The sequence below is a fragment of the Rana temporaria genome, chromosome 3 (assembly GCF_905171775.1).
Source record: "Rana temporaria chromosome 3, aRanTem1.1, whole genome shotgun sequence".
NCBI lineage: Eukaryota > Metazoa > Chordata > Amphibia > Anura > Ranidae > Rana > Rana temporaria.
The window spans coordinates 359,138,809-359,162,057 of record NC_053491.1 but is presented as its reverse complement, the minus strand read 5'-3'; the positions used below and the strand labels follow the sequence as shown (position 1 = coordinate 359,162,057).

At 46.5% G+C, this 23,249-nt stretch overlaps 1 protein-coding gene across 2 annotated transcripts in view; it reads left to right on the top strand.

Moving 5' to 3' along the window:
* The window catches only part of LOC120932691 (sodium- and chloride-dependent betaine transporter-like), a 111,661-nt gene that overhangs the window by 81,252 nt on the left and 7,160 nt on the right, over positions 1-23,249 (top strand). For both annotated transcript variants that reach the window (XM_040345253.1, XM_040345254.1), the window contains exons 8-11: positions 14,072-14,175; positions 16,694-16,818; positions 20,948-21,060; positions 22,873-23,010. In XM_040345253.1, the coding sequence (XP_040201187.1) occupies positions 14,072-14,175; positions 16,694-16,818; positions 20,948-21,060; positions 22,873-23,010 (480 nt within the window). The remainder of the gene's footprint in view (positions 1-14,071; positions 14,176-16,693; positions 16,819-20,947; positions 21,061-22,872; positions 23,011-23,249) is intronic.

Here is a 23,249-nt window from a genome sequence, read left to right as displayed (position 1 = left end):
GTATATATACAGTCTAGTATATGCTCTGCATTCAGTGTAGCCTATAAATACTGTGCATTCGGTGGTATACAGTTTCTAAAACACTTCAGGGGGTGTACACAGTCTATAATACAGTGTAGTGTGGTGTTACCAAAAAAAAAAAAACATCAAGTCCGGAAGGCCACCAAGGAGATGCAGACGCTCACAGGCCACTAAAAGAGGGCAAGCAGCCTCTGTGACAGTCAACAGTGGTGGTCGTGGACATGGTGCATCCTCTGCAGGTGGCCGTGGGGCATGCTTGTCCTTTTTTTCTGCTGCTGGACGTGTTATTGAGCCACAACATGCAGAAGACTTAGTAGAGTGGATAACAAATTCGTCCTCATCCTCCGTCACTCAGGCTCAGAGTAGTTTGCCTTCCAACGCAGCTGCCAAAGCGGCCTATTCCACCGGCTTCTTGTCCACCGTTACTGCTTCCATAGCCCCACCATCATGCACGAATTGTCCCCATTATTCGACCACAGTGTCGGTTACATGCTGCTGGAGGATGCACAGTAATTTGAAGGCTCCAATGTTGGTTCCCAGGTTGAGGAAGTGAGTAGCATGAGCCTAGAGAGAGGGGGTGCCACAGAAGGACAAGAAACTGGCAGTCATGTTCCCCCCGGTGCAGCATACTGCCAAGTTTTCTCCAGTGACGAGGAGGGAGAGAATGATGAGGTCACTGACTGTACTTGGGTGCCTGAGAGAAGAGAGGAGGAAAGTAAAGAGGAATCACAACTTCAACAAGGCAGGATTTCCTCCAGGGGGAAGCTTAAGGGCAGCCACCCTATTGCATCTCACCGCAGAGCTCCGCTGTGACTCCACGCTGACTTTTAAAAGTTCCTTGATGTGGGCCTTTTTCGACACGAATGCAACAGATCGGACCGTTGCTGTTTGCAAACTATGTCTGAAGCAGATCAAGCGTGGCCAGAACAGCAGCCGCTTGGGCACCACATGCTTGACCATACATATTACCACCTGCCATGCAGTCTGTTGGCAACAGCACCTGAAAGACCCATATCAAAGAAAAAGGTGGACTTCTCTTTGCTCCTCTTCTGGGATCTCAAACACTTCTATACCTCCAGTCCTCTAAAAAACATGCCCTGAGAGTAATGAAGGTATAGCAATAGGTGTCACAAGTACTTGCAGCCAATCTGCTAGCAGTACACCACCAGTTGATTTCAGCAGGCAAATTTCCCAACCCCAGTTGCTGAACTGTAAAAAGGAAATTCGGTCCCAGCCATCCACATGCTCAGCGTCTAAATGCTAGTTTGGCCCATGACACTTGTCCTATGTTCCATGTTTGGCACATATCCTGAATTTGGTGGTGCATTGTTTCTTGACCAGGAACCCAGGCTTACAAGATCTCCTGAGACAGGCTGACATCTCCTGAGGCAGGCTGACACTCAAAGGGAATGCAACCTGCCCACCAACCGCCTCATTTGTGACATGTCCACCAGGTGGAACTCAGTGTTGGCAATGCTGCAGAGGCTGCACATACAGCAGATGGCCATCAATGAGTACTTGTTCGAGTATGGCACTAGGACAGGGTCAGTAGAGCTTGCCTTCTTTTTGCCACGACAGTGGCTACTGATCAAAGATGCATGCATTGTCTTGTCACCATTTGAGGAGGCCGCAAGGATGGTGAGCAGCGACAATGCATGCATCAGTGACGCTGTTCCTCTAGTCTTCCTGCTGGACCACACACTTTGTGGAATCATGGACAGGGCACCTGAAGTAGAACAGTGGGAGGAAGAGGAGGACTTCCTTTCCTCCCAATGCCCCCTTTATCTAGATAGCAATACTGCAGGGGCTGCAAAACACACAGGAAGAAGAGGAGGAGGAGGATTGTGTCAGCATGGATGTAGAGGATAACACGCAGCAATCTTCAGGGGATGGTTTTCAGTCCCCAGAAACCTAGGGGGAACCCCACGTCATTTTTTTTAATTGACGGTGGGGTTCCCCTTAATATCCATACCAGACCTGAAGGGCCTGGTAATTGAATTTGGGGGGACCCCCACGCTTTTTTTTTTTTTTTATGAATGAATTCTCTATGAATTGCCGGAGCCGACAATTCATTATAGCCGCAAGTCCGGTTTTAAATGACTTTTTTTCCTTTCAGAAATGACACTTTGTGCAGGGACAGTTCTATGTACGGGAAACATGCGATATTTCACATGCTAACTTTACACACCCCCTAGGTACGAAATTTAAAGTAATATTTCACTTTTATTGTTTCACTTTTAGCATTATTAAATTCACTGCTCCCGAAAAAACTGCCATTTTTAAAACTTTTTTTTGCATTGATACATGTCCCCTGGGACAGGACCCAGGTCTCCAAACACTTTTTAGGACAATAACTTGCATATTAGCCTTTAAAATTAGCTTAGCTTATTAGATTTCAAATGTTCGAGTCCCATAGACTTTAACGGGGTTCTAAAGTTCACACGAACATTTGGTGTGTTCGCAAGTTCTGGTGCGAACCGAACAGGGGGGTGTTCAGCTCATCCCTACTAGCCTGACATTATCACGAGCCAAAAATAAAAAAGGAAAACCTATCATGGATTCTGAGCAGGCTCAGTTGTTTACACAGGAACTTTGCCGTTTTTCCCATCAAGTTCAGGAATGGCCACAGAGCTCACCAACGTGCAATCTCCTACTACAACCGTTACAAAAACTTTATCTGAACCAAAAATTCCTTTGCCTGATTGGTTTTCTGGTGACCATAAAGGGTTTTGCAACTTTAAAAACAGCTGCAAATTATATTTCAAGTTAAGGCCATCCTCGTCTGGCTCTGAAACTCAGAGGGTTCAAATCATTATCTCTCTGCTACAGGGTGACCCCCAGGCTTGGGCCTTTAACCTTGAACCAAACCATCCAGCCCTGCTAACAGTAGATGCCTTCTTTGAAGCCCTCGGGTTTCTGTATGATGATCCAGATGCAGAATCAACCCTGCATAATTTAAAGCAAGGAACTACCACAGCTGAAATGTATTGCTCAGAGTTTCGCAGGTGGGCCCCGGAATCTGGCTGGAATGATGCAGCTCTCCGCAGCCAGTTTAGAATAGGTCTTTCAGATGCAATTAAGGATGCTCTGGTCAACTTCTCCTACCCAGCCTCACTGGAGGAGGCTATGTGTCTAGCCATTAGAATTGACCGCCGCCAGCGAGAGAGGAGGCGAGAACAAACTACGGCTGTGGCGAACTATATAACCCTCTTGCCACCTGACCATTCCACCACCAGTGCCAGTTCAGTGGAAGAACCTATGCAGTTAGGCTCCACCCGTTTATTTGCCCAGGAACACACACGCCGGCGTAACATGGGACTCTGCTTATATTGTGGCCTCAGGCGTCATATGCTCCGTTCGTGCCCTACACGTCCGGGAAACTCCAGGACCTAGGTGATTATGGGGAGGTCATCTTAGGTCTGCTTTCATCTCCCCAGGGGGACAATCATATTGGAACAGGGACTCATGAACTGCTGGCCTTGGTAGATTCTGGATCTGCTGAGAATTTTATTGATAAGACTCTGATTACCTCTTTGTCCCTGGAAACTCATGCGCTAGATTGCCCAGTCCGCCTGATTTCTGTGGAAAATCGGCCTCTCTCACAAAATCTAGTGCTTCAGTCGACCAACCCCTTTCAGTTACAATTGGGGGCCTTGCACTGGGAGAAGACTTCATGTCTTGTCATTGACTCTCCATCCACTCCTTTGATCCTAGGCCTTCCTTGGCTTCAGAAGCACAATCCCGATATTGACTGGCGAACAGGAAATATTCTGGCTTGGTCCAATCAGTGTAAAAAAATTGCATCCAGCACCCTGTTCGAATTGCTACCTGTCAAGTGGGAATGGAACAGATTCCGCTTTGTTATAAGGACTTTCAGGATGTGTTTTCTAAAGGGATTGCTGACACTTTACTTCCTCATTGCAGTTATGATTGTCCCATTGACCTCTTGCCTGACACTACACCTCCTCGAGGGAGAGTATTTCCACTGTCTGAGCCAGAGAATCTTGCTTTGCAAGAATACATCCAGGAAAACCTAGCTAAGGGTTTCATCCGTCCCTCTACTTCTCCCGCAGGCGCAGGTTGCTTCTTTGTCCTGAAGAAGGATGGGGGACTAAGACTTTGTGTTGACTACAGAGGTCTAAATAAAATAAATGTTCCCAATCGGTACCCTCTTCCTCTCATCACAGAGTTGTTCTCCCAAATCCAGGGAGAAAAAATCTTCTCCAAATTAGACTTAAGGGGAGCCTATAATCTAGTGCGCATCCGTGCAGGAGATGAATGGAAGATGGCCTTTAACACCAAGGATGGCCATTACTAATGCCTTGTCATGCCTTTCGGTCTCAGGAATGCACCAGCTGTCTTTCAAAACTTTATGAATGACATTTTCCGTGACCTATTGGGTCGCTTCATGCTTGTATACTTTATCTGATATTTTGATGTACTCTCCCAATCTTGAAACACATCAGAGGCACGTCCGCTCAGTATTGGCCCAATTAAAGGCTCATTCCCTTTTTGTTAAGCCTGAAAAATGTTTATTTCATGTCAAACAAGTACCTTTCCTGGGCTACCTAATCTCTGACACAGGCCTAACCATGGATCCAGACAAGATTCAAGCCATTTTAAACTGGGCATCACCTTCAGACCTGAAAGCAGTTCAGCGCTTCCTGGGCTTTGCAAATTTCTATCGGAAATTCATTAAGACCTTTGCCACCATTGCACATCCCATCACCTCTCTCACCAGGAAGTCTCAGACTAAGTTTAAATGGACTACTGAAGCCCAGGCGGCCTTCACTCAGTTGAAGAAAGCTTTTACCTCTGCACCAATTCTACGCCATCCTGTTCCTGAGCTGCCTTTTATTGTAGAGATAGATGCATCCGAAGTAGGGGTGGGGGCGCTTCTGTCACAAAAAGATCCTGTAAATGCTGCCATCCACCCCTGTGCCTTCCTGTCCCGTAAATATTCCCCAGCAGAGCGCAATTATGATATAGGCAACAGAGAACTGTTAGCCATAAAGCTAGCTTTGGAGGAATGGAGACATTGGCTGGAGGGAGCTCGCTATCCATTCATAGTTCTGACTGACCACAAAAACCTTGAATACATCCGTTCTGCTAAAAGACTGAACTCAAGTCAAGCCAGAGGGTCATTGTTCTTCTCCAGATTTGACTTTATAATTTTGTTATTTACCAGGGCCAAAAAACATTAAGGCTGACGCCTTGTCTCGCAGCTTTTTATCAGAGTCTCCACCTCCGCTTCCTCCACAACCCATTATCTCTGAGGATAGGATTTTGGCTTTCACCCAGACTGACATCTCTGAGGCCTTGTTACCTGCACAGGCTGAAGCCCCTCCCTCCAGTCCCTCTGGTATGCTTTTTGTGCCCCTGGCTCTTCGTTTGCAGGTACATGCATCAAAACCTGCAGCACATCCGGGGTTTAGACAAACTTTTGAGATTATCTCTCGCAACCTCTGGTGGTCATCGATTAGGCAGGATGTGTTAGCCTTTGTCCAGGCTTGTGAAGTTTGTGCCAGAAGCAAGGGCAGTACCTCTAAGCCCCCCGGTCTTCTACGTCCTCTACCAATACCTACCTGTCCCTGGATAAATGGGAGGAAAGAAATTTTGGACAGCCGCACTCCAATAAAAGGTAAAAAGGTGTTGCCTTTTATTCTGGTAAAAAATACTACAAAAGCAAGAAAAAAACAGCAAACAGTGGGGTAATAGAGCTAACTAGTTTCACATTGATAACCAATGCTTAGTCATAGCTAAGCATTGGAGAGAGGAGAGAGGACGACATTATCCTGGATGATGAGCAGGAGCCAGGCCACTGTACCGCTTCCAATTTAGTGCAAATGGGGGCCTTCATGCTCCAGTGTTTTAAGAGGGACCCCCATATAAAAGCATAAAGGGAACGGACCAGTACTGGGTGGCAATGTACTTAGACCCCCGGTACAAACAAAAAATGGAGGAAATGTTACCACCATCACAGAGGGCTATCAGAATGCAGCATTTCCAGGCCTTGCTTTGAGAAATAATGCATTCTGCTTTTGCGTGTGCTGGCAGAGGAATTTCTACTCACAGAGAAACAGTTGCGGGTACCAATCCAACAGCGCCTGCAAGAAGAGGGCGGTTTGTGTTGGTCACTAATGATATGAGATCATTCTTTCAGCCGACCCATCGACAGCTGTCTTCCGGATCCAGCATCAGGGAACGCCTAGACCGACAGGTGTCCGACTACATCGGGTTAACGGCCGATGTGGACGCACTGAGAAGTGATGAACCCCTGGACTACTGGGTGGGCAGGCTTGACCTCTGGCCAGAGCTTGCACAATTTGCAATGGAACTGTTGGCTTGCCCCTCATCCAGTGTCCTGTCCGAAAGGACGTTCAGCGCAGCAGGGGGGTCGTGACCAATAAGCGCACTCGCCTAGCTCACGACAGTGTAGACTACCTCACATTTCTAAAAATGAATGAGGCATGGATCTCGCAGGAATTCAACACATGTGACCAGTAGACCATGTTTGATTAAAATTCCTCATGGCAGGCCACAAATATCCGCCACCACCCATAACAATTCATGGTCCCTGTCTTAGGTAAATACAGCGGCATAAAAGGCCTAATTTTTGGGGCCTGCACTTATTTATCCTGTGAATGCCTAATGTACCTCCAGCCACAGAATACAAAGTTGTTTGCTGTCAAGAATTGTAATTACATGCCATTGTTGAACAGTGGTAGACAAATTGGGCCTTTGGTGCTGGTGCCACAACTCTGTAAGCCCTCACAGTTACTCTTGGTTACTCTTGGTGGGCACAGGAATGGGAAATATGTGATCAAGAATTGTAATTACATGTTGAACAGGGGCAGAAAAATTGGGCCTTTGTTGGTGGTGGTGGTGCTGGTGCCACAACTCTGTAAGCCCTCACAGTTACTCTTGGTGAGCACAGGAATGGGCCCTGCTGTGAAATATTAGATCAAGAATTGTAATTACATGCCCCTGTTGAACAGGGGCTGAAAAATTGGGCCTTTGTTGGTGGTGGTGGTGCTGGTGCCACAACACTGCAACCCCTCACAGATACTCTGGTTGGAGCGCAGGAATGAGCCCGCTGCAAAGTATTGCATCAAAAATTGTAATTACACGCCCCTGTTAAACAGGGGCAGAAAAATTGGGCCTTAGTCACTGATGGCGGTGTCCAGAACCAAAAATGTTCTTACAAGCTATCAGCATGATCATTGAGGAGGAAAAGGATAGTCACTCAGCATAACAGTATAGTCACTCAGCATCAGCATAGGCAGTCTTGAAGGGATCTGACATTTAAAAAAAAAAATACTCAGTTACATCAGCATCAGGTGCTTGGTAACTGGTGGTGATCCAAGCCTGATTCATTTTTAGGAAGGTCAGTTGATCGGTGGGAAAGGTGTCCAAGTCTGATCTTGCCCCTAGGTATTCCCACACCATGTAAAACAGACGCTGGCGATGGTTGCTGGAACCGGTCATACCTTGGGGCTGCGGACTAAAAATCGGTCAGACGGCCACCTTCTCCACCGCTCCTTCTGTGACTGACCGAAGCCTCAGCAACACGTTGTCCAGGACCAGGATTTTGTAATCCCCCAGTCTCTGGGAACGCGTTGCACAGACCTTTCTGCAAGGCCTCCCGAAGGTGTTTCATCTTCTGCTCCCTCTGCGCCGGCAAGATAAGGTCCACAACCTTATTCTTGTAACGTGGATCAAGGAGAGTTGCCAGCCAGTAATGATCTCCTTGATAGCACGAATACAAGGATCCTTTCGCAGGCTTTGCAGGATCAGGGAGGCCATACAACGTAGGTTTGCTGAGGCATTCGGTGCGGAGTCCTTTGGGTCACTGAGGACGACATGATTCGCAGCCACCTCATCCCAGCCACGTACAAGTCCATGGGTTCCTTGGGACTGTAATTGATCCCTTGAAGACTGCTGCTGATGCTGAGTGCTAGGCTCCACCTCCATGCTGACACAATCCTCCTCCTCCTCGTCCTCTTCATGTGTGATAGGCGGGCAAGCAGGAACACTGTCTGGATAAAGGGGACCTTGAGAGGTAAGGAAGTCCTCCTCTTCCTCCCTCTGTTCTGCCTCAAGGGCCCTGTCCATTATTCCATGCAGCGTGTGCTCCAACATGTGAATAAGAGGGACAGTCTCACTGATTCATGCACTGTCACTGCTCACCATCCTCGTGGCCTCCTCAAATGGTGACAGGACAGTGCATGCATCCCTGATCATGGCCCACTGGCGTGGGGGGAAAAAAAAACAACCTCCCCTGACCCAGTTCTGCTGCCATATTGGCACAGATACTCATTGATGGCCCTCTGCTGCGTGTTCAGCCGCTGCAGCATGGACAACGTAGAGTTCCACCTGGTGGGCATGTCACAGATTAGGCGGTTCTTGGGCAGGTTGTATTCCCTTTGGAGGTCTGCCAGCCAAGCACTGGCATTATATGACCGTTGGAAATGCACACAGACTTTTCTGGCCTGCTTCAGGACATCCTGTAAGCCTGGGTACCTGCCCAAGAACTGCTGCACCACCGCCTACGGAGCACCGCTGGTTCCGAGGACACATCAGCACAGGAAGAGGCCACAGAGGAAGAAGAGGAGGGGGTAGAGTAGAGAGGTGTGTCACAACTAGTAGTAGCATTTTGGAGGCGTGGTGGTAGAACAACCTCCAACACTACTGTACCTTGTCCTGCATCCTTTCCAGCTGCCAGCAGAGTCACCCAATGCACCGTGAAAGATAGGTAACGTCCCTGTCCATGCCTGCTGGACCATGAGTCAGCAGTAATATGCACCTTATCACTGACCGCCCTGTCCAGCGAGGCATGGACATTGCCTTTCACATGCCGGTAGAGAGCCGGAATCGCCTTCCGTGAGAAAAAGTGGCGTTTGTGGAGCTTGCCACTGAGGTACCGCACATTCCACAAACTCACGGAAGGGGGCAGAATCTACCAACTGAAAAGGCAGCAGTTTGTGGATTTCATGTGGATTTCTGGGAGAGAACTTCTTTCGGCGCTGCAGCAGCTGGGGCAGGGAAATTTGCCTGGTACAATCTGCCATCGGTGTACCGTTAGTAGATTGCCCGCATTTACTAGGCTGTGACACACCTAATTCTACACCTTCAGTCCTATTAGTGCAGGCTTCAGAGAGGACTGAGGGTATAGTGGGGTTGGAGATCCCAGCTGATTAGGGGCAAGGGGAGGTCCGCTTTGTTCTTTGGTGTGGGTCTTTGAGGTACGCTTGCCAACGAACTGCATTGCAGGTCGACAAATGTCTGTCCAAGCATGTGGTGCCCAAGCAGGTGATGTTTTGGCCACGCGAGATACGCTTGAGACATATGTTGCAAATAGCAGTGGTGCGATCTGATGCACTCGTCTCAAAAAAGGCCCACACCAAAGAACTTTTGGAATAATGCTGAGACACAGCAGCGCCCTGCACATGTGTAGCTCTGCGTTGTGATGCAGTCGGTGTGCTGCCCTTAAGCTGGCCCCTGGAGGGCATCCTGCCTCGTTGGAGATGTGCCTGTGCCTCCTCCTCCTCCTCTCTCCTATCAGGCACCCATGTAGAGTCAGTGACCTCATCATTCACTCCCTCCTCATCACTGTAGAAAACCTGGCAGTATGCTGCAGCTGGGGGAACATGACTGCCAGATTGCTGTCCTTCTTGGGCACCCCCTCCCTCTGGGCTCTTGTTACTGCCTTCCTCTAGCTGTGTACCATCATCGGAGCCTTCAAAACGCTGCGCATCCTCATGCAGCATGTACCCAACACTGTGTTCAAACAGTTCGGGGGACTCCTCAGGAGGACATGGTGGGACTAGGGAAGGAGTGACTGATACCATTGAGTAGAGGGAAGAGGACGCCTTGGCAGCTGCTTTGCCAGACAAAGTACCCTGAGCCTGGGTGAGAGAGGATGAGGACGGCTTGGTCATCCACTCTACCAAGTCTTCGGCATGTTGCGGCTCAACACGGCCAGCTGCCGAAAACAAGAACGAGTGTGTCCAATGGCCATGTGCTGATGAGGATGCACCGTGTCCACGAACTGCACTGTTGCCTCTAGACGCAGAGCCTGCTTGCCCTTGTGACTCTCTGCCTCTCCTTGTTGTCCTTCCAGACATACTAATGGCCTGCAGAGGACAAAGGCAGTACACACCTCGTAGCTTTAGGTGCAAACTGCAGAGGACACGGGCAGTACACACCAAGTAGCTTTAGGTGCAAACTGCAGAGGACAAAGGCAGTACACACTACGTAGCTTTAAGTGCAATCTGCAGAGGACACGGGCAGTACACACCAAGTAGCTTTAGGTGCAACCTGCAGAGGACAAAGGCAGTACACACTACGTAGCTTTAGGTGCAATCTGCAGAGGACACGGGCAGTACACACCAAGTAGCTTTAGGTGCAAACTGCAGAGGACAAAGACAGTACACACTACGTAGCTTTAGGTGCAATCTGCAGAGGACACGGGCAGTACACACCAAGTAGCTTTAGGTGCAAAATGTAGAGGACACGGGCAGTACACACCAAGTAGCTTTAGGTGCAAAATGTAGAGGACACGGGCAGTACACACCAAGTAGCTTTAGGTGCAAACTGCAGAGGACAAAGGCAGCACACACTACGTAGCTTTAGGTGCAATCTGCAGAGGACACGGGCAGTACACACCAAGTAGCTTTAGGTGCAAACTGCAAAGGACAAAGGAAGTACACACCAAGTAGCTTTAGGTGCAAACTGCAGAGGACACAGGCAGTACACACCAAGTAGCTTTAGGTGCAAACGGCAGAGGACAAAGGCAGTACACACTACGTAGCTTTAGGCGCAATCTGCAGAGGACACGGGCAGTACACACCAATTAGCTTTAGGTGCAAACTGTAGAGGACACGGGCAGTACACACCACGTAGCTTTAGGTGCAAACTGCAGAGGACAAAGGCAGTACACACTACGTAGCTTTAGGTGCAATCTGCAGAGGACACGGGCAGTACACACCAATTAGCTTTAGGTGCAAACTGTAGAGGACACGGGCAGTACACACCACATAGCTTTAGGTGCAAACTGCAGAGGACAAAGGCAGTACACACTACGTAGCTTTAGGTGCAAACTGCAGAGGACACGGGCAGTACACACCAAGTAGCTTTAGGTGCAAACTACAGAGGACAAAGGCAGTACACACACCACGTAGCTTTATGTTGCACACTGCAGAGGACACAGGCAATACACCACGTGAGAATACTGCAGCTAGCACAATCACCTACCTGCCAGTAAATTAGGAAGAGCTGATCTGGCTAAACTATACAGTGTATAAATATATGTACAACACCTGGGATGCATATTTATCCTCTACACACTATAACTTTAACTGACTAGCCTGCCTGCTCTATCTACCTAGAAAAAATGACGACACTCTCTCTCTGTGTCTCTAACCACCGCCGCAACACACTACACAAGGCCAACCTGCAGGTGGCCTTTTATAGTTTGGGGCATGTACTAAACCCCCTGAGCCATAATTGACCGCAGTGAATTATGGGCCGTGACGCGCCACACGAATTTGGTGCAAACAGCCCGTAACTTTCGTAATTCGATGAACGGTCGAACATACGATGTTCGAGTCGAACATGGGTTTGATTTGAACACGAAGCTCATCCCTAGACCCTAGGATTCGTTGTATCAAGGAGAGGGATCATTACTGGCTGCCAACCCTTCTTGATCCACGTTACAAGGGTAAAGTTGCAGAACTCATTCTGCTTATGCAGAGGGAGCAGAGGATGAAACATATTCAGGAGGCCTTGAAGAATAGTTTGTGTAACGCATTTGCAGACCCTGGGAGGAGGTTACCATTTCCTGGTGCTGGACAACGTGTTTCTGAGGCTTCGTTCGGTCAGAGGAAGAGCGGTGGAGAAGGTAGTCGGCTGACCAATGCTTTAAACTATTTTTCAGTCCTCGGTGCCAAGGTCTGATAGGTTCAAGCAACCATGCCAGTGTCTCCATTATATGATGCAGGAATATCTTGGGGCAAGAGCAGACTTGGAGACCTTTCCAATGAGCATCCACTGGGTTACTGGGTCTTGAGGATGGACCACTGGCCAGAACTTTCTCCATATGCAACTGAGCTACTGGCCTGTCCTGCACCCAGTGTACTTTCTGAAAGCACATTCAGTGCTGCTGGAGGGTGTGTAATGGATCAAAGAGTGTGCCTGTCCATAGACTCCATTGATAGTCTCACATTTTAAAAAATGAATCAGTCCTGGATCAGCAGGTATCAAGCACCTGATGCTGATGTAACTGATTAAATTTGCTATCGATCTTCGATCCCTTGAAGACTGCCTATGCTGCCTATCTTATTCCTCCTGAATCTTGATGATGCTAGTTTCCAACAATATTTTTGGTTTAGGGCACCACCAACACCCAAGGCGCAATTTTTCTGTAATTACAATGTTTGAAATAATATTTAACAGCAGGGCCCGTTGTGAGTGTTACAATGTTGTGGCACCCCCACCACCCAAGGCCCAATTTTTCTGTCCTTGTTTAACAGGGGCATGTATTTAAAATTTTTGAAATAATGTTTAACAGCAGGGTTCGTTCCTGTGCCCAAAAAGAGTAACTGTGAGGGGTTACAGTGTTGTGGCACCACCAAAATCTTTGTACAATCTTTGTTTTATTGATTGCATGTAACATTAAAATTTTCTGAGATTGTGGATTTGGGGTTTTCATGAGCTGTAAGACATAATCATCACAATTATGACAAATCACGGCTTGAACCATCTTGCTTTGCATGTAATGAGTATATCTTACTGTATATATTAGTTTCACCTTTTAGGTTGCATTAGTGAAATAAATGAACTTTTGCACAATATTCAAATTTTTCAAGTTTCATCTGTAGTGCAGTTCGTTTAGCATATATTCTGCAGTTCAGAGTATATAATGCAGTCAGTGACATATACATAATACAATGCAGGGTATATAGTGCAGTGTACAATATATAATTTAGTGTTTTTTAAAAGCAGTTAAGGGCAACCCTATGACAGAACTAAGAAAAAAACATCATGGGTCCACCCCCCCCCCCCCCAGTCCATCTGGCATTACCCTTATCCAATCATGCAACCTGGCAGGCCGCAGAAAACGGGAAGGCGAGGGTACATTGTACCCCTACTCATTCACCAAAAAAAGTGTCAAAAAGTAAAAACCACAATACACAATGTTTCATAAGTCCTTTATTAAAAAAATAAAAAAAAATTACCCGTGATGTCCATTCATCTTCATGACGCTGATGGACCCCAAAAAAATAAAACCTTTGCCTCGATGGGAGTCGTGCTGCCGACTGCTGTCTCTTGGCTAAGACCGCTGTTATAAAGGCAAAGGCTAGGTCCTCCCAGTGACGTAACTGAGTGACTCCGCCTCTTCTGACGCCATGTCCTGTCAGAAGGGGGCGGAATCATCCAGTTATGTCAGCAGGTGGCCTTGCCTATATAAGAGCTGTCAGAGCGAAAAGACAGCAGTTAGCAGGACGCCTCTCATAGAGGCAAAGTATTTTCGTGTTTTTTTTTTCAAATTTTTGGGTCCGTCGGCACCGTGATTGAGGAAGGATAAAGGAATTGTCAAAAACTGTCTCCTGTCTTTTTTTACTTTTTGATATTTTTTCAGGGGAATTGGTAGGGGTACAATGTACCCAATACCCATTCACATAAGGGGGAGCCAGGATCTGTTGGCCCCCTTGTTAAAAAGGGCTTCCAGGTTTTGACAAGCCCCAGCCCGCAGGCCCCCACAACCACCGGGCAAGGGTTGTGAGGATGTTGTAAAGGATGTCCCCTGGGGCAGTACCTGTGTCCCCCAAACACTTTATGGCAATAACTTGCATATAAGCCTTTAAATTGAGCACTTTAGATTTTTCACGTTTGTGTCCCATAGACTTTAACGGTGTTTCTTAGATTCGCACAAATTTTTGGTCTGTTTGCATGTTCTGGTGCGAACCGAATCGAGGGGTGTTCGTCTCATCCCTGATGCTGATTGTGGCGGCATAGATAAGCTTTGTAAACATTGTTTATTTTGCAGGTATGGATGGATGCAGGGACTCAAATCTTTTTCTCGTATGCCATCTGTCAGGGGTGTCTGACTGCACTTGGGAGCTACAACAAGTACAACAACAACTGTTACAGGTGTGTGTGAAGTGATGATTCAGCTACAATAAGTTTATTTGACATATGCTTAAAGTGGCAGTCAAATGCAGTCAATGGGGTAGATCCACAAAGAAATTACGCCAGCGTATCTATTGATACACTGGCGTAATTTCAAAATTCCTGCGTCGTATCTTTGTTTTGAATCTTGAAAACAAGATACGACGGCATCTCGGCTAGATCCGACAGGCGTACGTCTTCGTCCGCCGTCCGATCTAAGATGCAATTTTTCGGTGGCCGCTAGGTGGCGTTTCCGTCGAAATCCGCGTAATAGCTATTTACGGCGATCCACGAACGTACGTCGGCCCGGCGCATTTTTTGCCGTCATTTGCGTTCGGCTTTTTCCGGCGTATAGTTAAAGCTGCTATATGGTGGCGTACTCAATGTTAAGTATGGCCGTCCTTCCCGCGTACAATTTTGATTTTTTTGCGTCGTTTGCCCAAGTCGTTCGCGAATAGGAATTTGCGTAGAATGACGTCACCGTCGTAAGCATTGGCGGGTTCCGGTTTAATTTCGAGCATGCGCACTGGGATACCCCCAGGGACGGCGCATGCGCAGTTAAAAAAAAACGTTGTTTACGTCGGGTCACGACGTATAACATTAAACACGCCCCCATCACAGCCATTTGAATTAGGCGCCCTTACGCCGCGAGAGATATACTACGCCGCCGTAACTTATGGCGCGGATTTGTTGTGGATTCAAACCAAAGCAAAGTAAGTTACAGCGGCGTAGTGTATCTTAGATACGCTGCGCCCAGTGCAGATCTTTGTGGATCTGCCCCAATGTGTCTAATGCCGCGTACATACGATCATTTTTCGGCATGAAAACGACGTTGCCCACACACCATCGTTTTTAAAAAATGCTCTAGCAAAGCGCGGTGACGTACAACACGTACGACGGCACTATAAAGGGGAAGTTCCATTCGCCTTTGGGCTGCTTTAGCTGATTCCGTGTTAGTAAAAGACGATTCGCGCTTTTCTGTCTGTTACAGCGTGATGAATATGCTTACTCCATTATGAATGGTAGTTTTACCAAAACGAGCGCTCCCGTCTCATAACTTGCTTCTGAGCATGCGCGGGTTTTTAACGTCGTTTTAGCACACACACGATCATTTTTTACAACCTGAAAAACGACATAGTTTAAAACGACGTTAAAAAATGCAACCTGAAAAATTATGTGAAGCCCACACACGATCATTTTAAATGAAATTTTTTAAAAACAACTTATTTTTCATGCTGAAAAATGATCGTGTGTACGCGGCATTAGGCCTTGTTCACACTGATCCGGCACGACTTCAGGTCTGACTTCCATGTGACTTTAATGAACGAAATCCGACTTTGAGATGATTTTGACTTGTCCTTTTGATTGGTCAAAACAATTTCTTTGGTTTTGGAATGGATAAAACCTCACGCCAAATTTTTTTTTTTTACATTTTGGCATCGGGTTCCTCTTCAAAATCCCTTAAGTATGGTATGGATTTTGAGAGGAAACCCCAGTCCAAGCTAGACCCCTATCCGAGCATGCAGCTCGGCAGGTCAGGAAAGGGGAGGGCGAGTGAGCGCCCCCCCCCGAACCATACCAAGCAACCCATGAGGGGTTGGGTGCTTTGGGGAGGCTTGCCCGTCCCTCACCTCAAAGCACCTTGTCCCCATGTTGATCCGTCCATCCGTGTAAAAGAGGCTTAACACTTAGCAGACACCATCAATAACAAACTTGCAAACATAGAGTATATTAATGCATTTTATGCAATGCTTGGTACAAAAGTATAAGGCCCCGTACACACGAGAGGATCCATCCGCTGAAAAATCTCAGCGGATCGGTTTCAGCGGATAGATCCCCTGGTGTGTACGTTCCAGTGGATATTTATCCGCGGATATTTCCGATTTCCAGCAGATACACATTTGTAAGCATGCTAACAAATCTATCCGCTGGAATCGGCTCCAGCGGATCGATCCGGTGGTCTGTACAGACTCACCGGATCGATCCGTCCGAACCCTTCCCTCACATGTGTCGTAATGATTCGACGCATGTGTGGATTTCCTTATATGACAGCGTCGCGCTCGTCGCCGCGTCATCATCGCGGCGACGGCGCGACACGTCACCGCGGTTGAATTCCGCGCAGATTTGGATCCGATGGTGAGTACATGCCAACGGATCCAAATCCGCCAGAGGATTTATCCGCGGATACGGTCCGGAGGACCGTATCCGCGGATCAATCCTATCGTGTACCAGGCCTAAGATGTTTGCAATTCCTTTCAGCCACACCCCATGCCAAATTTTGACCCTGCATAAGGCTGCATTACTAAAAACATGTCAGCATGTAACACTCTGCATGTAACACTCTGCAACTTTTTTTTGCCACTTGTTCTTATATATGGATTTGTTTTGTTTTTTGTTTTTAGGATGATAATGTAAAAATAGGTTGTTAGGTAGTATTAAACACCTTAGTATTGAGCATCTTTCTGTCTCACCATGCTTTTAATGTTCTCATCCTGTATAGGGACTGCATGGCACTGTGCTTCCTGAACAGCATCACCAGCTTCGTGGCGGGCTTTGCCATCTTCTCTGTTTTGGGGTTCATGGCCCGGGAACAGGGGGTTCCTATTTCTCAAGTGGCAGAGTCTGGTAAGTTGAAGGATTCCAATTGCCATGCAGGTGTATAACATATTTAAAAAAAAAAGCAAATTAATATGAAACATTAAATGATTTTATTGAAAGGGTTAAAGCTGAATGCCAATCAAACCGATAAATACAAAGCTGAAATACATTTATTTGAGCTGTATACCAGCTAAAAGTTTCACACTGTTTAGCAGGTCTTGTGTTCAAACAGCTGTATTGTTAGGTGAGGAGAAGTTTGAAATGTTGCCTAGATAGGGTCTTTTTCAAAGTGCACCTGTGACATGTCCAACCACAGAAACAAATTCTCTAATGAATTTGCCCACATCAATTTGGGCTACAGCTACTCTCTGTTTTTAAAGGAGAAGTATAGCCAAAGCTTTTTTTTAGCTCTGAACTCCTGTGACCCTGAAGCCCGCTGTCGGCTGACATCACAGAGCTGGTCCAGGCTACATTGTTAAAGGTAAATCTAAAGGAATCTAAAGGAATAAGATAATTGTATAGTGTATGGCCAGCTATAATGCCAGGTCAAGGCGATCTCCAAGGAAGGAACGTTGTACTTCACCTCAGCTGCTAGAATCATCACCCAAATGATCATCACCCAGATGGAGGACTCGGAGAAAACAAACACAACCCATAGTGCTCGCCATAGAATCAAGCATTTATTACTATAATAAAATCGCACTCACAAGTATAAAAATCCATTCAGCCTTACAGTATGTTACCAGGAAGCCACTCGCATCAGATCGATATTTCACAAAGAAAGAGTCCCTTTGCAGACAACAGTGCTCAGCAGTCTCCTCAATCAGCATAGAGAAACAACCTCACACCTGTGTGGATAACTTGTTTTTCATTGTTTATTGCTGACCTTCTGAGAATACCAGGCTGTCAGACTGACCTTCTTGCTACAAGTCACTGACTTGGAACAAGAATGTAGTGTACTAGTGTAGCACTACCCCCGGAGGAGCTGCTGGTTTGTTTTGGGTTTACGCTCTGTGATTAACCCCTTAAAGTGGCTCAAAACCCTCCCTTGACACAACTGATAATATGGGAGTTGTGGACCCCAGTAACTTGTGGGGAAACACAATACCTAGTTACACTACAACAGATTATGCAAATGAAAGGGGTACCTTAAATGGAAAGGATCCTGCAGTATGAAAGACAGGCTGAGCACAAACTTTAAAATAACCAAAGTAGTACTTTACTTGAAATGGAAATAAAAGAACATGAGTAAAACAGTGATACATTATTTGCATTAGTCCTGCAGGATCAGTAATAATAATACTGCATAGGTGTGAGCTAGACTACAATGTCATACAGTCCTGTGTAAGCACACAGCAAGAAGGACTTCTTTAACAAAACATTCACATTGAAATGCCCCCTTGCCAAGCCTCACCCAGCTCTCTGTCTCTCTACAATACTATACAATGTAATAGAACCAATTGCTCAATCAACGAGCAATAAAATGAATATCAACAGTATGTAACACTAAATAGATAGTCCTTGAGTACTATAGCTATAGCTAATCAGTATGGCCTGGCGTCCCAGGCCAAACTTCAATACAATTTTATACTAACAGTTCATGCACTTGTGCGTTGGCATGCGTTGGCGCGCAAAGAGCAATTTATAATCCAAAAGGGAAATAGTAAACTGGTGAAAGTTTCCTGAATAGTCAAACCGCAAAGATGGATATCAGCAATCCGCCCTCCTGCAAGACAGTCAGTATGCTTGGGCAAGTGCCCGTCTCACCCAACCAATCCAGGCCTTGTCCTTCTGTGGTACTCCGTCCACGATCTCTGGTCACAGTCCTGGTAGCCGTCAGCCTCCGGTTCTCGGACAGGTCGCAGGGATACTGGAAGCGCGTCCGATCACTCCGTCGGGGATTCTCCCTCTGACGCTGGATGGTGATCCACTTGGGTATGGGCAGGCCTCGGCCTACACTTCAGGAGACAAGCCTCACACAGGCCTCCCTCCTGCTTGGAGAGGCGGTCTCTCTCTCTCTCTCTTTCTCTCTTTCGAGAGAGAGAGAGAGAGAGAGAGAGAGAGCGCCAAGGACATCCTCTTCCTTAAATTACCTCCCCCAGAAGGCTGTGCGAGGGGCAAAGCATTCTGGAATTGTACAGTTGCTCTCTGGGAAATATAGTCTGTTTCTCCCTGTACTCAATGCAAAAGAAAAAAACAGGTGGCTATAACACAACTTGACCACCGGAGGGAGCCAAGATCCTTCTTGATCAGCAGATGATAGTCTTTTATATCACATTAAAAGGGTGATATCTCGCTACAGTAGATAAAATACTTGTTCATGGTCAGTGATTCAGAATATGCTGAAGCCAGTGGGTAAACATAACCGCTGTACAACTAGTATTCTCCGAACACTGAGAACAAGATTGAAAATAGCAGCCTCCATATTTCTCTCACGGCAGGATTACTTGTAAGATCTTGACTAATCTTTTGGTGTAGTAGGATGATGGCAATTGGCAAACCTAGAGAGCAATTACAAAATCAAAAGATGTCATTTGCTGCCCCATGGGTAATCCCATTGCACCTTCTCTCTGGCAACCTCCTGGACCACATCCTTCCAGACTGCAACAATCTCTGGATTTAAAATGATGATGGCCCAATAAAGGGTCTCTGGAATCCAGCAAGTGTTTAGTAGTATCAAATGTGTAATGACTATATAGATGGATCAGGAGCACCTCAATTAACCAGGAATCTTCAAACTACTGCCCTCCAGCTGTTGCAGAACTACACATCCCATGAGGCATTGTAAAACTCTGACATTCACAGACATGACTAGGCATGATGGGAATTGTAGTTCCTGAACAACTGGAGGGCCATAGTTTGGAGACCCCTGCCTTAAACCATAGCAGGATCTTGAAGACCTCACACCGAAGAAAGATCTTGAAGACCTCACAATGAAACATCTTAAACATTGCACACTGAAGCAAGATCTTATAGACTTTACACAGCAGGGTCATTAAGGCCTCAGCGGAGTTCCACCTAAAAGTGGAATTTTCGCTTTAAGCACTCCTCGCCCCCTGACGTGCCACATTTGGCATGTCATTTTTTGGGTGGGGGGAGTGTGTACCCTTTTTTTCAGGGGACTTTCTGTCTTGCTTCCTATCTTCGGCTGCCTAGGCGACTCCTTTTCTCTCTCTAGGCGGTCCCTCCCTGCCAGCAATCTTCTATAGCCGCTCGCTGTATCACACGAGCGCGCCTGCAAGGACTCCACACCATGCAAGCTCTCTCGCATGAATGTGTGGAGTTCTTGCGAGAAGGACCAGAGACAGCCGCCAAGGGACCCCAGAAGACATGGATCGGGCCACTCTGTGCAAAACGAGCTGCACAGTGGAGGTAAGTATAACATGTTTGTTGTTTTTTTTTTATTATTATTTCTTTACAAACCCTTTAAAGACATTTTTACTGAAGTAGGATTGCAATGCCCCAACACTGACACTAAACACAAGGATTCAGCAGGATCTTGAAAAACTAACTCTAAGGGCCCGTTCACACTGGTGCGCTGTGCGATCTCGTATGTGATTCGCACCACACTGCTGTGCAAATCACATTTGATGTCCGTGCAGTGCAATTTCAGTCATACAGATAGTATGGCTGATATTGCACCGCATTCGGACCAAACTTGCACTGGACCATTTTTTTGGTCTGTACCAGAATGGGATCGCATGGGTTGTTCCCAGTGCAATATGCAAGCTGAACTGGGGGTGTCGTTAACATTGTATGACACTTCCCAGCAGTTCGCATATGGCAGTATGAACTGCCATGCGAGTTGGGTGCGATGTGGGAACCCCACAGTGGATTCGCAGGGTTCCTGCATCGCACTAGTGTAAACCCGGCCTAAAGAAGGGTCTTGAAGACCTCATAATAACGTAGGATCTTGAAGGCCTCATACCGAACAATGTCCTTACACTGAAGTTGCCATTTGATGATCAATTTCTTAATTTTTTGGATGGATTTGGTCCTCACTCTAGTAATAGACATCAAGGATGGTCCTAAAATATTTACCTGTATAAATATTCTGAGTAATGAAATAAAATATATGCCAGCCTTCATACTCACCATGCCTTTTTTTTATGCACTAAAATCGCTAAACTTTATTTATGCTTCCTTGATATTATAGGTCCTGGACTTGCTTTTATTGCCTATCCGAAAGCTGTAACAATGATGCCTGTGTCACCTCTTTGGTCATGCCTCTTTTTCCTTATGCTCATCTTCTTGGGACTGGACAGTCAGGTATGGAAAGATTTGAGGAGGCTGAGAGCTGATTACTATATATATATATATATATATATATATATATATATATATATATATCTGTATATGTATTATTTGCAGGAAAGGGCAGGACATTTTTTTTTACAGAAAAAGCAGTAATATGCACAAGGCTAGGTTCACATCTATGCGGGTGAGGTATTGTGTTTACATCACACACGTTCCCACACCCCCATGCAGCCACACAAAAAATGTGCTGCTTTTAAGAAAATATTTGGGGCTGCCATTAACTCTTAATGGCACCCCTTCGTAGTGAAAACACAGTAAGTAATTAGTAGTAATAATAATTATTTTGTAATAAGTAACAAGAAGGTTTTTAGTAGCAAGGGCTAAAAAATTACTTGAATGATTTGTGGTACGATTAGTCTTTTAGCAGTGAAGACTGAGGAATACTTTGACACAAGAGCAGGAAAAGTTCAGAGTTTTTTGCAGCACGAGCAAAAAGTAGTATAAACTAAGACAAGTTTTGAGTAAGAGCAGAAAACATTACCAAATTAAAGCTTTCTCCACAGTAATGCCTCGTACACACGACCGGTTTTCCCGACGGGAAAACTGTCAGGCCTCGTACACACGGCCGAGGAACTCGACGTGCCAAACACGTCGAGTTCCTCGTCGAGTTCAGGGATGAAGCCGCCGAGGAGCTTGGCGGGCCGCCTTCTCCCATAGAACAACGAGAAAATAGAGAACATGTTCTCTATTTTCTCGACGAGTTCCTCGGCGGCTCCATCGGGCCAAAAGTGTACAGACGACAGAGTTTCTCGGCAGGATCCGGCTCTGACCGAGTTTCTCGCCGAATTCTGCCGAGAAACTCTGTCGTGTGTACGAGGCCTCATGTTTTCTTTTGGTCGGGAAAACTGGCAGTGTGTATGCTCCCTAGCAGTTTTCCCGCACGAAAAACTGCGGGAAAACCAAAACCAAAATGGCCGCGTGTACACAGGGAAAAGTGACCGAGCCGGTTCTCGGTTTTCCCCTCGGGTTCCCCGGTAGTCTTTTGACTGCCGAGAAACCCGATCGTGTGTACAAGGCATAAAAGGTAGAAATGTTGTCAGTGGTAATGGTGAAAGTATTCCTTGCAGTGAGGGCTAGAAATGTTTTTTAGCAGTAAGGTGCAGCAAAAACTTTTGCAGTAAGGGCAGGAAGAAATACTTCCAGTAAGGACAGGAAATTTCTTTGCAGTGCTGGTAGGAACAGGCATCTGCAGTAGGGGACAGAATTGTTCTTTCAAATATTAGCAAGTTTAAAGCGGTTGTATACCAGCTGAACTTTTTTTTTTTTTTAACCCTGTAAAGCAAAAGGCATAATGAGCTAATATGCACCGCATACTAGCTCTTTATGAAATACTTACCTTAGAACAAGGCCTCTGTAACTTACCTGGTCCACGCCGAGGTAGCTGACATGTTGCATCGGCGTATCTTCCGGGTATCGCGGCTCCAGCGATGTGAGTGGCTGGAGCCGCGATGTCGTCACTCCCGCGCATGTGCGCAGGAGACTTCTTTCCGGGAAGGTCCGGCGTCTGCCGTGCCTTCAGCCAAAAATCCCCTGTGCGCATGCGCCGCTGCAGTCAGCGGCTCATTGCAAGGGGAATATCTCCTAAACTGTAAAGGTTTAGGAGATATTTTTTTACCTACAGGTAAGCCTTAGGTAATTCTTTAATTCTTCATGGTTAGGACAGAAATACCTTACTGTTTTGAGAGCATTAAGAGTTTTCTGCTGTTAGAGCAGTTCGAATTCCCAGATATGATACGCTTACATATATCAATTCTCTCTCTGCAGTTTGTCTGTGTAGAGAGCCTGGTGACAGCCATTGTTGATATGTTTCCTGAGGTGTTCCGGAAGAAATATCGACGTGAATTCCTCATTCTGGCAATAGCCATCATCTGCTATTTCCTGGGACTTATCCTTCTGACTGAGGTACAGTAGTATTCCTCCTCATCACTAGACAAGCTTAGAAAATTTGTTTGTATTGTCTTAGGCCCTCTGTGCTGTCCTGAGTCTCCTGTGCTGTCATGGACCCTCTGTGCTATTATGGGTCTTCTGTGCTTTCATGGGTCCTCAGTACTGTCCTGGGCCCTCAGTAATGTCATGGGCCCACTTTCTGTTCCAGTAGTGTCCCATGCTGTTCTGTTCCTTTGTGCCACCCGGAGCATTTT